General features: G+C 32.6%; 1 protein-coding gene across 3 annotated transcripts in view; it reads right to left on the reverse strand.

The window, feature by feature from the left end:
- Positions 1-16541, reverse strand: part of LOC118186730 (uncharacterized) — a 120507-nt gene that overhangs the window by 49987 nt on the left and 53979 nt on the right. For all 3 annotated transcript variants that reach the window (XM_085817946.1, XM_085817947.1, XM_085817944.1), the window contains exon 3: positions 9368-9439. In XM_085817946.1, the coding sequence (XP_085674072.1) occupies positions 9368-9439 (72 nt within the window). The remainder of the gene's footprint in view (positions 1-9367; positions 9440-16541) is intronic.

The raw sequence follows: 16541 nt of genomic DNA on the forward strand, positions 1-16541 counted from the left end.
CTTGATTAGCTGTATGAGAATCTAGTTGCCTAATGAAAGTGTTTACGGACTTTGTGAAGTGTACTTTATCTAAGCGATTTCTTAGTAATTTTCTTATAGTCCATTTAAAGTACCAGAAATTAAATTATAGTTTGAGGTCAGCTTCCGGACGGAAATGAAATGTAAAAGTATCTATCTCCTAGCGTGTAAGATATCTCAGTTCGTTTTTGTAAAGAAGAAAAATGTTTCAAAATTATAATAAACACGTGTTTTGAAATTTATTATCTATCACATCTCAATCCATTCCATTAACTTGCAAAGGACTTATTTATTTTTATCGAACCAGTTATTCTATGTTCAGTAACTTTACTATCATTCTCCCTTTTCGCTTTCTTGCCAGAATGCTAATTTTAGTTCGCACGTATTCAAAAGAAGTAGAAAGAGCAAGTATTTAATGGAAGGTTTTGGACTGTTTAGTTAGAGCGTGTTTCTTACGCCTGCTGAAGGCATGCTTGCTAGTTGAAATTTCAAGATAGCAGTCTATCTGAGGCCTTGTTTTATTCTTGCTAATAGTGCTTGTCAGCAGGTAAAGGATTAAGCCAACTTTCGCGTTATACATCTCTGTGTAGCTTTTGGTTAACTTAAGATTTAACCTAATTTGTATTTGAATACATTACTTTTGAATTACGCCGTAAGTGCTGGTTTGCTTTGTAAGCACAAAAAGTGCCTTCTGTAAAATTATTTAAATTGTAAATAAAAAGTTCTATTACCCTTCCTACATGTCTTTGTTTTCTTACTACACATAACGATAAGGATAACGTTTGGATTCTGCTAGAGTCTCGTCTTAGTGTTTGCTTCTCAAGAAGAGAAGATTCTTCAAACTAATCGTTAGTGACTCTTCAATAATGATTGTTTTTAAGAAATAACTTAAATCAGTTAAATAATTAATAAATTACAGTTAAATACAAGAGGTAATTCCCCTTTACCCTGTAGGTATTTTTAACCAAGAGAGATGAAAAATGAGTAACGGTTTCGCCAGGAATTGAACCGCGGACCTCTGGAACACACGTGCAGACCACCACACCACGAAGGCATGCCAAGAAGGTGGCAGAAATATCTTATATACTCCCCCTTTTAAAGAGCTATTAAATCGCCAAATCCTGGGTCTGAAGAATCATCATCCACAACTCTTTTAGTTCGGGCGCCATTGTAGAGACATTACGTTATTTTTAAAACAGGAGTAATGAAAAATGAGCAATGCCTTCGCCAGGAATCAAACTGCGGACCTCTGGAAAACACGCCCAGCGTGCAAGTCACCACACCACGAAGGCATGCCGAGAAGACGGGAGAAATATCTAATAACCTTTATAAACTTATATTTTCAGAAATAATATTTTACCATAATATATAACGTGAGTTAGAAGAAAAAAAGTGTCACTAAAATGTAAGGGGAAAATATAGTTACAATTTGGTGCAATGACTGAATTAAAAGTAAAGCTTGTATGAAATAAATATTATACTGTAAAAATAATAAATAAATATTATACTGTAATAAATAAAATGTATACTGTGATGAGGAATAATGGATTTTGTATTAAAACTTGAAACTTTACTTCTTCTTTATTTCAAATAAGGGTCACCTGCCAGGACTTTTAATATTAGATAAAATTCAGCCTCAAGTTACAGTTACATATTGGTATTTGCGTCTGCAGTAGCTGTGTTGCAACTAATCACTCCTACAATGATCTGGACAATAATTAATGACTACTTAGTGATGTTGAAAGCCGAAAGTTGGGAAACACATGATTTTATTACAGCTTTGTTGATGTAATCTCTTATGCAATAGCTTTGGTAATGAATGGAAACGTTCGAAATAGCCAGCAATTTGAGGCAATAAAATTATCTCGGTAGTGTTGCTTTTTATTGTTTCGCAATCTGAAGACATTTAGACGTTTCAAAAGCACTGTCTCATTTACCTAAACTGAAAAAAATTAAACAAGTAGACATATTTCTCATATATTTATCGTTAATTGAATTTTTGATAGCAAAAGGAAAAACTTGTTTTTTCGCATTATACAACGTAGTGTAAATTTTGTATTACCTTTTACTTCCTTGTACGAAGTAAAGGAAGTATTGTAATCACGAATAATTCCAGGTAACCTATTTCAACCAAAATATTCATTTTTACCGCAATCGAATCCAATTTAACGATGTTTTTGCGTGACATCTGTACGTAAGAACAGAATAAAGGACTCTTTTTTCCCCAAACGGTTTATAAAATTGATTTAAAATGGGTTCAAAAGAGATTAGATTTTTCTGTGACGTCTATAGATACCTACGTATCTATGTATGTTGCATAAGTCAAAAACGAGTAGTCTCAGAACGTTGAAAATTTGCATATGGGACTGTTATAACATGTAACTGTGCACCTCCCTTTTTGGTTACAATCGGCTGCAACAAACGTATATAAATATATATATATGCCAAATATTAAAAACAAAACAAAATTTAACCAGTCCTGCGCTATAGCTGCCGGATTGAAGTAAATTAAACTTAACCTAAAGTTAAAATCAAATTGGAATCAAAGCAAAGCAATTCCTCAACAATATTAATAATTGAAACCGTGGATAAGAAATCAAAATTAAAATAGGAATTCATCAGTCGAACTAACTCGAAAAATAAAAATGCGAAAAGGAAAAAATATACTTATTTATATATTTTAAATTTAAACAAATTTAAATTTACATTTTAACAAACACGTATAAAAGTAAAAAAGCAAATTTAAAGCAAAAAAAAAATTTTAAAAATGTGTAAACTTATAAAAGATTTAATTCTCGAACTAATCTACAATATCATTTAAAAATTTAAATTTCATTCCTTGCAGCAATGGCGCAAAGAATTATTTAATTGAATTTGCATTTAAATTAAATTTAATTAAATTAAATTTCTTTTTAAACTTATTTAAATATTTATATTTTTATAATTTTGTGCATTTTTTAATTTTCGCATTTTTATTTTTATATAACTGTAAAACTTAAATTGTTTCTTAACATCAATATTTTCCCAAATATTTATATATTTTTTAGACACATCGGGGTAAAAATAAAATATTTCAATTTAAGACTGTAATATTCAAGATAAAAGCTTTCCTTTATGTGTAACGTAGATGCGAAGACATAACGGATTTGTTTAGCAACCTACACGTCTACATTCATGAGGTAAAACATAGGTAAAGATATTCAAGGACATATATAATAAGTTTTTGGCCATTCTTCAAAAATTTATAACAAATATATAATGTTCCTAACTACTTAAAGTATGCTCGACTTCGTAGAAACCTAGCTGAACTATGTAGCGACCGAGTCCAAGGGTGTAAACGAAAAAGTCCAGAGAAGGGCTAAACTCTCCCTTATCTCAAACTAAAAATACAGTTGGCCCCTTTCTCGGGCTTACAGAAAAGCCTCCATTTGGGATTAAATAAAATTAAGAAACTAATCTAATGCTAAACTAAACTGAAATTAGCTGAAGCTGTACAAAATTATTTAAAAGGCCTACTACGACCAAATTAACCAGCGAATATCAGTAGACACGTGCCGAGCGTAGTTAGCTTAAAACAACGACGCAGTCTGACGGCAAACACGTTTTAATCGATGTATGGTTTAATCAGTCGCGGTTTAATGAATGTATGCACAAGAACTAACCGCTTAAGAAAGAAAAGTGTCTTCGGGAAGGATTTTTGAAGAGAAACCGTCGCATTAATGCACAGTCAACAGACAGTCAGTAAAACACCCGTGTTATTATTAAATGTTACTCTGGTTAATAAATAAATAATCACCATCCGTTCCAACTTTGACCAACACCAAACATCCTTGTTGCAGCACGATTTGCATTTTCTTTCGGAAACTGAATGACTTTGCATTTGATGCCAGCACTGTGGTGTTTTGTTTGGCAGGAGCCATACTAACTGTACTAACTATACTAACTACCATAATATATAACGTGAGTTAGAAGAAAGAAAGTGTCACTAAAATGTAAGGGGAAAATATAGTTACAATTTTGGATAATAATTTTGGATAAAATATAGTTACAATTTCAATAGGAGCCCTTTGCGGCGTGGGCGCACCTAAAAATTCCTTCTGTACGCACAGAAAAATCGAATAAAAAAGGATTTGAAAGTTACTATAGGTTACTCTGAAGCTTCTTTATTTATAATACACGGCAGCTCGATACAAACCAGTCCATATATTTTAGCAATGTTTAGTTTTTTAAGATCCTCATTTTTCAAAGAAAACTTCCAGATTTCTTTAGGGGTATAAAAGAAATTATTTGAAAGGAAATTTCTATGTTATTTTTTTGGCTGTATGCTAATCTCCTTATTCTATATTAAAGTTTTACCTTGAAATCTTGCCTAAAATGTCTAGGTCACTGAGAGGCAGCTGTATCTTTGTTTCTCTGCAGTTCATCGGTCAGATCATTAACATAGAAAGGTGGGTCCACATCTGTGTTTCATTTCCTGTTTTTCTCTTTCTTTTTTTTTTTTTTTTTTTTTTTTTTTTTTTGGGTGGGGGGAGCGGAGGTTTGGTTATTAAGTAAGAAATTGTTGGGGTGATTTGCTGAAGGTCAGGAATTTTATCTGTTAGCTGTTTGGTTTTTCATTGTTTGGTGTTTCTCTCTTTCGCTTTGGTTCAAAGAAATTTTCTTAGCGCTACGTTTAATAGTTTTGAGTTGTAGACATTTATATTTTTATTTTATTGTTTATAATTTCAAATTGTAGATATAATATTAGTTTATTTTTTTCAGATTTTAAATTATTTTCCAAACGGATCGGAGAGGGCTGACCATTTCTAAAGCACTGATTTCTAAAGTCCTACACGAATTGTTTTCAGACTGTGAAACTGGTACGGATCTCGGCACACGTGCAAAACATGCAATATCGGGTTGTGTTTTTCACTTTCTTCAAAAAGTACCACGATGAAAAAAATAGACTAAAGTGTAAATAAGAAATGTAAATAATGTAAATATCATATACCCAAGTTACTTTTTTTTCCGTTCAATACATGCAATCATCATATAACCAAAAATGAGCTTTTTAGGGGGGTGTAGAGTAACAGATCTCCCCGTGGCACACCCTGGGTAATGCTAAATCTGCTATGGTATTCAGAATCTAATGTTTTTTAATCGTAGGCAAAATCTCTTACTCTTTTACGCTCTTCCCAGCAATGTTCGTTTCAGCACTCTTTTCGAAGCTGTATTCAATCGGTGTGCCTGCTTCGGGCACACCCACAAAATTAAAACTATAAGTGCTATTTTTACAAAATTTTACTTACGTACTTCTCTAGGCCTAATTAAAGTGCCTACCTCTTTTTTATTAAAATTCCAACTTTAAAATGTAGCGTGAGGAAAGGGTTAACTAAAGCAAATTCGATTTACTAAACCCTTCAATGTTCACTTTAAAATCACGGCTTCAAATGACTACAGATAGAGAAAATATCTGACTGTAAATCCTAAAATTCATTCACATCGGGAAAACATTCTTACCCCAAATTCTGTCTCCCTTTTCCTTAAAACTCTATAACAACATTCTTGTGCACATCTACATTGAATACAATCGGAGAATTATTTACTCCATCTTGCATTTCCCCTCATACACGTATTGTCGCTTGTCAATTCAGTGTACTAGTGTTTGGACACGTCCGGAAAATCTTCCAGTGAATGATTTCAAAAGATAAAAGCATCACAGATATCTCTTTCAGGTTCTTTGATAAAGAAAACTGCTGCGAGTGTACCTGATATTCGTTATACTACGAAGGTGCCTAAAAAGGAATTAATGTAGTTTGAAATTGTAGTTGCCCGTTTTACACCGGAATAATATGGTATATGTATTCAAATTATTCGCCGAAAATAAAATTTTATTCATGTATGTCATTACTTTATTCAAATACATTTTGCATGTATTATTGCTGGATTTCTTCTACTACTCGCGTTTTCTACTTTTCTTCACACAGTTTTTTGACTCCATTTATGGAATTTTTGTTCTTTCTTTAACCTAGAACATTACATCCAACTTGCAGAAACTATTAAATGCATAAATGTCTTGCTCGATACTTTACGCTAAATCTTTCAGATGAAAAAGAAATCAAGTATATATTTGAAAGAAAACACAATGATAAGAAAAACGAATCTTGGAGAAAGAAATAAAAAAATTTTCGCTTCACAAAAAAAGAGAACTTTAAAGGTCACGTCTGCAGCGCTCTGCGAAAAACATAGATTAAATGAAATTCTATGCAAAAATACCGATTGCAAAACGACAACTTTTGATTTGCTAGAAGCTTCGTAGAATTTTTCTGTACTTGTCAGGCCATAATTGAACTAGAGCATAAATCGATCAAACCTATATTTTTGAAGACAAAACAAATTAAGCTTGACGTTTCAGCAGAAATGTTTTCTCGATCGACAATCAAATCCATGCAGATTCTTCTGCGTGAGTTGAGCTGCATATGGAGTTAGAGGAAAACAAAAATTGCGAAACGTGAATGACGTTATGTTGAAAAGAAACTCTCTCGTTGATAAAAGTTGTAATTTCCTATTTGAATTTCAATACCAAAATATATGTTTATAGATAAAGTTAAAAATTTTTTGTAGTATGCCATTTAAATTTTGTTTTGTTTTGCTTCATATAGATGTAAATAAATGTCGGTTGTGCGATTAGCGTTTTTATGAAAATTTATTGAAACAATGCCGTCAAACCTATACAGGAAAGGAAAGCTAGAATAAAAACAAATGCAATAAAAAAATAACAAGATAAATTAAAAGGTACAGAACAATTTTAGCTATATTAATGTTCTTGTTCATAGGTGGTTAAAAATGCAAAATTGGACGACTGCTGGCAAAAGCGGATTTATATCAAAATTATCAAAGAAACATTTAAGTCAACTGAATGTAATCCTTCTTATGTATGTAAATTTTAGCCTTAACTTGTAACGCACTAAAGTTTTTTATAGTTTTGTTTATTCAATTACGGCAGTCTCAAATGCTATCTGCCTAAGGGGAGGGATGCCTTCGTGGAGGACTTTCTAAGGAAAACTGACTTGTATGCACGTTGCACATTGGGGAAAGCCACGAGCCACGGAAGCGTCCATGCAGCCAAGCCGTTTGCGGGATTCGAGCCTCGGGCCGAACTACCAGTGTTCAGCGACTTTACCGCTCGACCGCTGGTGGGCCCATTTCTTGTTTTAAATTTGGTTTGTTTGACATTTCTATCCTAAAAATAATGAAAATGCTTATAATAAATCCTTCTGGGCAGCGTCGTTTCAAAGTCAAATGATTCTTTGTAAAGAAAACGGTTCATGTACTTACATTACGGCAAAGTGATTTTATTTATTCGTTTTCAAAAGGAATTTTTTTTTTACAAGTGACAGGTGATAGCAGGCCCCGATACCTGGGCGGCTTACATAGAGTAATCGGGTATTATCCGGATTCCGCAACTGCTTAGTTACACCCAACACCCGCGGCGTCCCGCAAGAAACGCATCGGGAGTTTATTAAGATGCTACATGTACTGTTGCTGTTGTTGTCTTGTCCATATTACATGAACAATAGTTACCAGAGCCTACCCCAAAGAGAGGTTGGATTTCTATTTTCCACCCCCAATTTTGAGGAAGAGCATCCCGGGGGAGGGGGAATCTGGGTGTCTCCCACCCCTCTCCTCATCCACCAATCCACACGAGAGGACTTTCGGCTCTCCGCATATTTAGAGTGCCGCCATGCCGTACCGACTCTATACATTTACAAACATCCATATCTTACCCGGAGTCCGAACCCGGACCCTTCAATACCGTAATAGGCTCAGATGCTAGATATACGGATGTACTAGCTCGTATTTAATATCTGTGTCCACAGATCTGTATGCAATGCACAGATAATACAAATTTTTACAGTGCAATAATACAATTTTTTGCGGAGAAATTCGGATACTCCAACGTCCAGTGCTTAATCACACAATTAATCCGGCACCCTTTCCTGCTGTCCGGCGTTATTAGAATTTCGTTCGGCAAGTTTAGGAAAGGGTAGGCAGATGCTTCGTGCCTAGCCTTTCCGAAACAACTAAAAGCGTTTTTCTTTTAACTAAAAATCGGCAAAAATGCCGTTTTTTAGTTAGTCCTTCGTTTAAATGAGGTTCAAATCCTGGAGAACGCACTGGCTGCATGAGCCTTTTCGTAGTTTTCCCCATGTGTAAATTGTATACGAGCTATTTACTTTAAAACGTCCATTGTGTATATATGTAAATAACTAATGGAATTATATGTGAAATTATAGCATATTTTTCATGTATGAATGTAACATGAAATGTTTAAAAGAAACGCAGCTCAGCCAGAAAAATAAGATTACAGGGCCGAGTCTATTTAACAATGAGGTAAATGGCTATCTCGTGAAATTGGCGAAATATCGCCAGCTGCCAAACTTGGCGACCATTTGGAGACATTTTGGTCCGCTCAACTGCAATTGACTCGTATATGTAACTGTAACCGTATCCGGTCCTTAAAGATATAACTTTCACCGTATATACCTTCCAGTAATTTCGAGAAGTGGCAGGTACTAGAGATTTCTTGACGACTACATTGTTGTTTGAATATGGAATAAGCTTGTAGATCAATTAAGATATAAAAATGTAAAAGTAAGCACAAATTCACATTCTTATATTCGAATAAGTATGAAAATTGGTATGATAAAAATTTTTAATTTAAAAGGGAAATATTCAAGAAAAATACAAACCACAAACGAAACGTTTTCGCAGTTAAAATATGTGCAGCGAATCTACACAATTTTATGCATGCGAAACAGCGCTATCGAAAATATAAGATATCAAGATACAAAATTCAAATACAATTTATGGTTAAATTTTAATCCAGATTTCAAAAGATATGAAAAGATACAAAATAAATACCAGGATCGTGTTCCTTCTCAACACCGAGAAAAACATTTCCTTTAACATCACGATGTTTTGGGCTTTGTTTTCTCAATTTTAGAAAAAAGTATTTATTCGCCCCCTATACTAAAAGCGAATATGATCCGAAATGAGAATCCTTTTCCTTAGAAATATGCTTTGAATTCAAATTTGTAATTTGTAGATTTCTATTATTTTTAACTTCGTTATTTGGTTTTCTGAAATTTCTATTTTTTCCTATACGTTGTACAGACATTAGAATTTTTGATGCTGAAAGACGAGAAAAATGAGGAATACCCTCCTTAGAACTCGAACCACGGACCTCTCGAATACGCGCCGAGTGTGCTGACCACTACGCTACGAATGCATGCTATGAAGGAGGGAGAAATACCTTATAACATGTGCTAGTCATATCAGATTTAGAAATCAAAATCTATTTATTTACCTGGTACATGGCTGGATTCACCGAATAAATACACACATTCATCATTGATTGTCTGGAATTCGGAAGATTTATCTGTAAGAGAAAAAATATTACAAATATGACAAAATATGACAGGCATAATTGCAAGCATGCATGTGATTATTTGCTATAATTTAACAAAAGAAACTTATTTACGCAACTTACCAAGTAATGAGAACCAAATGAGAAATATTGGTAAACTAAACTGTGGTATCGTCTTATGAAACTGCGTATAAAAATAAATTTAGCGTTACTCTTAAATTAAGTTACTAAAATTTGCGCAGGCATGTATTTTCGTACAGTCGAAATTCTCTTAGTACCTGAAACTATGTAATTAACTAATTTCTAGGTTCCATTATTTAGAGGGTTTAAAATGAAAAGCTTATAACTTAAGCTCTTTCGATAATTAATTCAAACAAACCTCGAAACAAAAGGCAAATGTTATAACTTTCCTTACTTGCATGTAATTTGAAGAAATATCATATTGCTATGTTATAATTTAATTCTATATATTGTAGCTTTTTCAGTCATTGCTTAAAAAATGTAACAGATGATTGAAAATTGTAACAGATAATGTCATTCCTGAGTAGCGTGCCTTGAAATTAAATAAGTAAATCATTGTGAAAGAAACTTTAGAGTCTAACATAATCAAGAATCAGCCACAGCAGTTCCTAAAAATAAATTCTTTTGGAAGTAGTTTCAAAACGCGTTTCTTAATAATAAACAGGTACAAAATAATAACTAACCTTTATTTTGCGAATAATAAGTCAGAGGATGAATGGAACCTTCTTTTGAGCGATAATTTTTAATGCTCTACATGCATCTACTTAAACTACCGGTTGAAGACTGTAATATTTAAATACGTAAGCAAAATTCTAGGAAATTTTTGTGGCTAACTTAGGCTCTGCTGTTTCAGAGTCTGATAGGTTTTTTATAATGATCGTTACTTTCGGAACAGTTTTTCTTAAGTTTTTAAAAGAACAACTCTGTAAGGAACTCCCTCCCCTCCTTAAAAAAAAAGGTTTGCAATTCTATATCTCCCGTTCTGCAGACCGATTGACGAAATTAAACTTGCGTTTCTCATGTTTCTAAAGCTCGACTTAGGATATGTATTATATTTATATATGGCATTGTTCTAACATAAGTATTAACATATGTTAATGTAGGTTATAAGCGATAACAACTTGTAAAGCCATTAGGCTTTTTTTGAAGCAGGACATGTGTGAAAAATGTGTAGTGCCCTTGCCGAAATTCGAAGCTGGACCTCTCTAATACGCGTCGAGTGTGCTACCGTTACACCACGAAGGCATGCAGAAAGGAGGGAGAAAATGCCTTATATACTCCCCCTTTTAAAAATCGATTGGTTATTAGGGGACACAATTGTCAAATCCTAGTGGTGATGAATCATCATCCACTACCCTTTTTTTTAGTTCGGGGGCCACCGTAGAGCCATTAGGGCTTTTTTTGAAGCAGAAGATTTAAAAATTTTGCAATGCTCTCGCCGAGACTCGAAACTGGACCTCTCGAATACGCGCCGAGTGTGCTACGGTTGCACCATGAATTCATGCAGAAAGGAGGAAGAAAATACCTTGTAAACTTAGTCATAACAACGAAAGAGAGATTTCAAGTATTATGAATCTTACTACCTGAGAATCGACAGGCTGATCCACCTCATTAATATAAGTAACACAATTATACAAATTTTAATTAATGAGGTAAAGATTATAATAATAAGACAGTGGGGTAAAGATTATCTAACTCTAATAGCCTTGAATTATTGAGAAAGAAAATACACTTTTTTTCTGTTGCATCGTTAGTTAATAATGATATACACTTCAAATTTAGAACTTGAAACTCCTTTAGGATTGTAATCACTTAAAGCTCTTTGCGGGAATATCTGAGTATATTCTGTTGGAGATCTAACTATGAAATAATACGCAAATAGTTTTTAATTTTCGCAGAATTTCATATTTCTTCGGTAAATGTTTTCATTTTTTACTAAATAAAATTACTATCTCAGTTATAATTAAGTATGCGACTACTGTCTATATAATGAGATAGGCTTCGAGATAAACAAGTTTGTATTTTTTACATGCGAGGAAAATCATAAAAATACCATACAAAAGTCCATTTACCGGGAATTGAGCCCAAATTAATTACCAGTGTTCAGCTGTGTTATTTATTTTTTCACTGATGGAGAGGAAACACATAAAAAGTATTGCATTTTATAAACATTTGTATCCAAAAGGATTTTTAACCTACGTCCAAAATAGTAATATTTCATTAAGTAACCAGTGATATTGATATTTGTTTCATAGACAGTGTAAAATTCAAAATCGTTAATAATACTTTAAACCAAGTTTATCAGTCAGTGTTTAAAATGCAAATAATGACTTTCATTCTCCGACGAGGGGCACTCTTTGCATAAAACTAACTTCTTCAAGAAATTCTGCATTTTAGAGTTTATTTCAATTTGATCGAGTATAGTAATGACATTTTTTTTTAATCTTTGAGGCGGAAGGCAGTTGGCTGTGTAGAAATAGGTCAGACAGATATTGAAGCGCATGATAACAGAACGTTTCAACACAGCCAAAAGTCTTTACTATTGGAAATAATTTAAAGATTCAGAAATTATTGCTGAAACGCCGAAAAAGTGTCAAAGAAGAAACGAAACAGCTTTTCAAACTCCCCCTTTTGCTTAGTGAAACTTCCGCTGCAACATGAACTTGATTGTCAAACAGCTGAGCTAGGAGCTTGAAACCGCCTCTGCGACATTACTATCGAAGAAATCTAGTAATAATGTAATATGAAGTGACTTTATGCTAGAATATTAATGCTTAATGTTCCACTGTCCTCGCAACAAAGACGGTCTACTTTAATTGATGAAGAAAACGTCAGGTTTTGACAGCCATTGAGCTATATTATCTTCGAAAAGGAATCTAAGTTCATTTTAAGATACAGTTATAAATGTGCTGACCAAGGAATGCAAAATATGCTCCCTAATATTAGCAAAACTAATTATCACTATTGAGTCATTGGGCTACTAATGGCACTTGTTGGACAAAGGATCTGCGCCTGCTGAAAGCAGTTATAATGATGTCTTACCAATCTGTGATGAGTCTTTCTACACATTGCATGCGCATCTAAATTTCTTCTTGTGGATGATAATGAGCGTACGCATCAGATGAGTTTCTTGAAACTGAAATTATATTAGGCAAGCAGGCTTTCAGACGAATACGAATCCCATAGGCAACTTACGGGGGACTGTTGAAATTGCATATTGTACACTGAAAATCTTTTAGCAAGATCAGTTCCCTGAAGATCATATTCGGGAAGGGAAAAGAGGAATTTACTTCCCCAAAGTCTAATTAATCACCTTATTCTGCGCAGAAAATCGCGAAGACGTACGAGTGTGTAACTGAGTGGAGATCGAGTTCCTTAGTAATATCAAAAGTCAATATTTGTATCAAGATATCCCCCCTCAATTTCTCCAAAATTTCCGTTGTCATTTATCACTCCAGCTTTCATTTATTCTTCAATATAGTTTTCCGACATATGCACTGATATTAGATTTTTCAAACTGCATCTCATGTATCACATTGAATAAAGTGATTGAATTTTATTCAGCAGTTTTTGGAGTATAAATGTTCTTTTGAATGTAAAGATAGTTTTGGATACTAATGTAAATTAAGGCAAATGATATTAGATTATTTTCATTTATTTACGTTGGTATTAGATTTTTCAAACTGCATCTCATGTATACATATGCACTGATATTAGATTTTTCAATCTGCATCTCATGTATCACATTGAATTTTATTCAGCAGTTCTTGAGGCATAAATGTTCGTTTGAATGTAAAGATAGTTTCGGACACCAATGTAAATTAAGACGTATGGCGCTCGCAGAAAATTTATAATAAATCAGTCTAATATTTGGTACTGTTTTGCATTATGCAAAATCTCATGATTTGGGGCACAGTAACACGTTCAAAAATATTTCGGTAAACTGAGATATTACGTTGTCCATTATTGAAAAATATGACTTCTGTAAGTTTTGAACAGTAGTCATTATTATCTAGTGTGTTGTATATTTGAAAGAAGAAAACTTCATTCTGTCAAAGATGATCTTGAAATTCTTATTTCAGCATAGAATCTGCGAACAACGTCACCCTGGAAAACCAAAATCTCAATCTGCAGGTCTGCATTTTATGCAATCCATGTGATTAATGAAATAATGAATGATCCATTTAAAGCGGTCATTGATTTTTATTTTAACTATTCCAATCGTTAATATAAAGCAGCTTTATCGTCTTCGTATTACATGAAACGTCTTGAGGTCAGTCTAATTTTAGTCTCAAGTATATCGAATTCTATTCAGTGGAATTTGAATTCGTAATTTTGTTTTTGGTTATGTTTGTAAACTATGATATTCTGAGATTTTGTTGCGCAGAATACGTAAATGTCTTGAATTTGAAAAAATGCTGTATTATTAGTGAAAATTTATGAATCTTTCCTATGATGAATCTATTTGGGAAAAATGAATAAACATTTGGGAAAAATGAATAAACATTTGCAAACGAGAAAAGGGGATTTTGTTCGAAACTTACTCATATTCATGAGGAGTTGTTGTAGCATTGTCCTTTTTTTATTATTCTTCACACAGATGATGGGAAAGCATCTTTGACATTTAACTTGCTGCATCGCTTTCATTCTCAAACATGTTTATGTATTCAGCCCGATCACTTTGTAGATACTCAATCTTTACAATATCTACGACTTACACATGCTTTAGGAACATTCTTTATGCTTTCAGTGTAGATCTCATTTTTCATAAATCATGATAGATCATTTCAAAGCACAATTTTTGTTTCTAAGGTATTGTCAGAAATATTATCAAGTTTTCAGCAACCTGTGTATTCTAAGGAAATAAAAAATTTTGCGCAATTTTGATACGTGCGTTTGGTATTAAATTTTATGATAAATATATTTCATTAAATTTAAATGAATGCCTAATGGGAAGAGATGTCATTTTCTTTATCATCAGAGACGAATATAGGCTTAGAATGGATGCGATCATCATTTGCTGCCTGTGTTTGTAATATATAAAATTAATATTACGTGGTTATAAATGCGAGTTTTTTCCCATGGAACTTGTATCATACAGCCACCAAAAAAAGTAAATATTTTTGCAAAATGTGCACAAAAACGAAATTGATGAAGGAAAAGTAAAAAAATAATGATTAGCAGAAAACATATTTTTGGGCGAAAAAACGTTATAAATACGATACATAATAAAATATGATTTGAATAACGTAGTCCTCCAACCGAACATGGGCACTTGGAAGACCGAATTTTGAATTTCGAATTTGTTTTATTAACTATTTCAAATTTTATAAAATTTTAACAAATTTTTGATTAAGAAACTCAACGGTTTTAAAACGAGCACTGGCAACACTGTACGGAAAGATACATTTTTAGCTCCAGGGCGCGAGAATATGTATCGGAAATTCTAAAGATATGCTCGTTTTATAATTATTTTGCGATACTGCTGTTGAATTGAATTTCATGACGTGAAAGAACGTGAAGAACAGGATATTTAATAAATAAAGATGTTACCTTTTTTATTATTACAAAACGTAAAAAAACGCCCCTTTGGACGTATATAATAAGTTTATTGTTTAGGATGAACAGAAAGAACATAAATATTGCTTAGGAAATATGGCAGCTCTTTTTGATATATTATTATGAATGTTGCTATTTAAGACACAGAAAGCTGCTAGTGTGAAAGAAAAGTAACTCAAGTTTTGTTAAATTAATAATTGTTATTAAATTTCTTAACTACGATAGATCGAGTAAGGAAAATGTAATTAGAATGTCAGTACTCGATAAAAATCATTTCTGTTCTTCGATTTCATTTTAAATTAAATTACTACGGTTAAAATTATTTCATTTGGAAATTGACCAAAAGGCTCATCACTGAAAGCTACAAAATTTACTCCAAAGCAAAACATTTACGGATACTAAAAAAAAAAAAAAAAAAAAAAAAAAAAAGACATTCCTCTGATACGTATTAAGAAAGGATTCATTTCTTAAAATAATGGAAAAAATGGAGTAAGTAGTAAATTAGATTTTTAAACATATGTAACAGTAAAATCAAATAAGTTACTTTTGGAGGACCGTAAACAAAGAAATTATTTCTGGATCAGAAATCTAATCAGCAAGTTAATCCAGTTAAAGTGGCTGCCTAACAGTTTTTCAGAAATGTTTGCAAAACATTTCGAGAGAAGGGAGGTTAAAGAATTATAAGGAAAACAATGAATGATAGTTTGAAATTAAAAGAAGCTATGACATGCAATACATCTGAAATTTCAATTCTTCATACTAATTTCTTTGCCGCTAATCTCAAAGGAATAAGCGTTGAGAATAGTGAGATATTTCTAACAGATATTCTTGCTGATATAAGCGTCGAAATAAGTAAAAGTTCTGAATTTTGAATACATTACATTAAAGTCCTCTACTTTCAAATTTTCGTAGTTTTGAAATTTAACAAAAAAAAATGTAAAAAAAAAAATCTTAAATGTTTCAAATTTTAAATTATGTCCATAGGGGCATTTTTTTAACATTTTGTGTGTTACATTTATTTATTAAATATCCCCTTTGGACTAAAAAAAGAAAATGATCTCAGTACATAAAAGATAGAAAGCGCAAGTATTCTTTTAAATTTTTGTTTAAAAAGTGAAAATGCCATTAATCAGTTAAAAGCTTTTTACGTATTGTTATTTGCACAGAGTCTGTCGGACCAGATGATTTAATTTTTTTTTGTTTAAATTTGACTTCCTGGTCTCCAAATTCTACACCCTTCGGCCTCTTTCTATTTTTTGGTTTATGTTAGAGGTCACATGTTTGTCTGCATAAGCACACAATCTTAAAAAAGCATTGAAAAAAAATTATTACTACTTCTGCTTGAGAAACAGTTACGAATACATTGGAACATGTTTGTCAGGAAATTTCATACAGCCATGACATTATATATATCCATTCACATCCGACATTTATAACTAAAACTCAGATGTTTTTCCTTTACTCCTTCATATATTATTTACCAATCTGTGCTGTTAGTTCTTAAAAATTTTTTTTAACCTTAAATTATAGGATT

The sequence above is a fragment of the Stegodyphus dumicola genome, chromosome 6 (assembly GCF_044657685.1).
Source record: "Stegodyphus dumicola isolate Sdum_Otavi_A_Nest chromosome 6, ASM4465768v1".
Lineage (NCBI taxonomy): Eukaryota > Metazoa > Arthropoda > Arachnida > Araneae > Eresidae > Stegodyphus > Stegodyphus dumicola.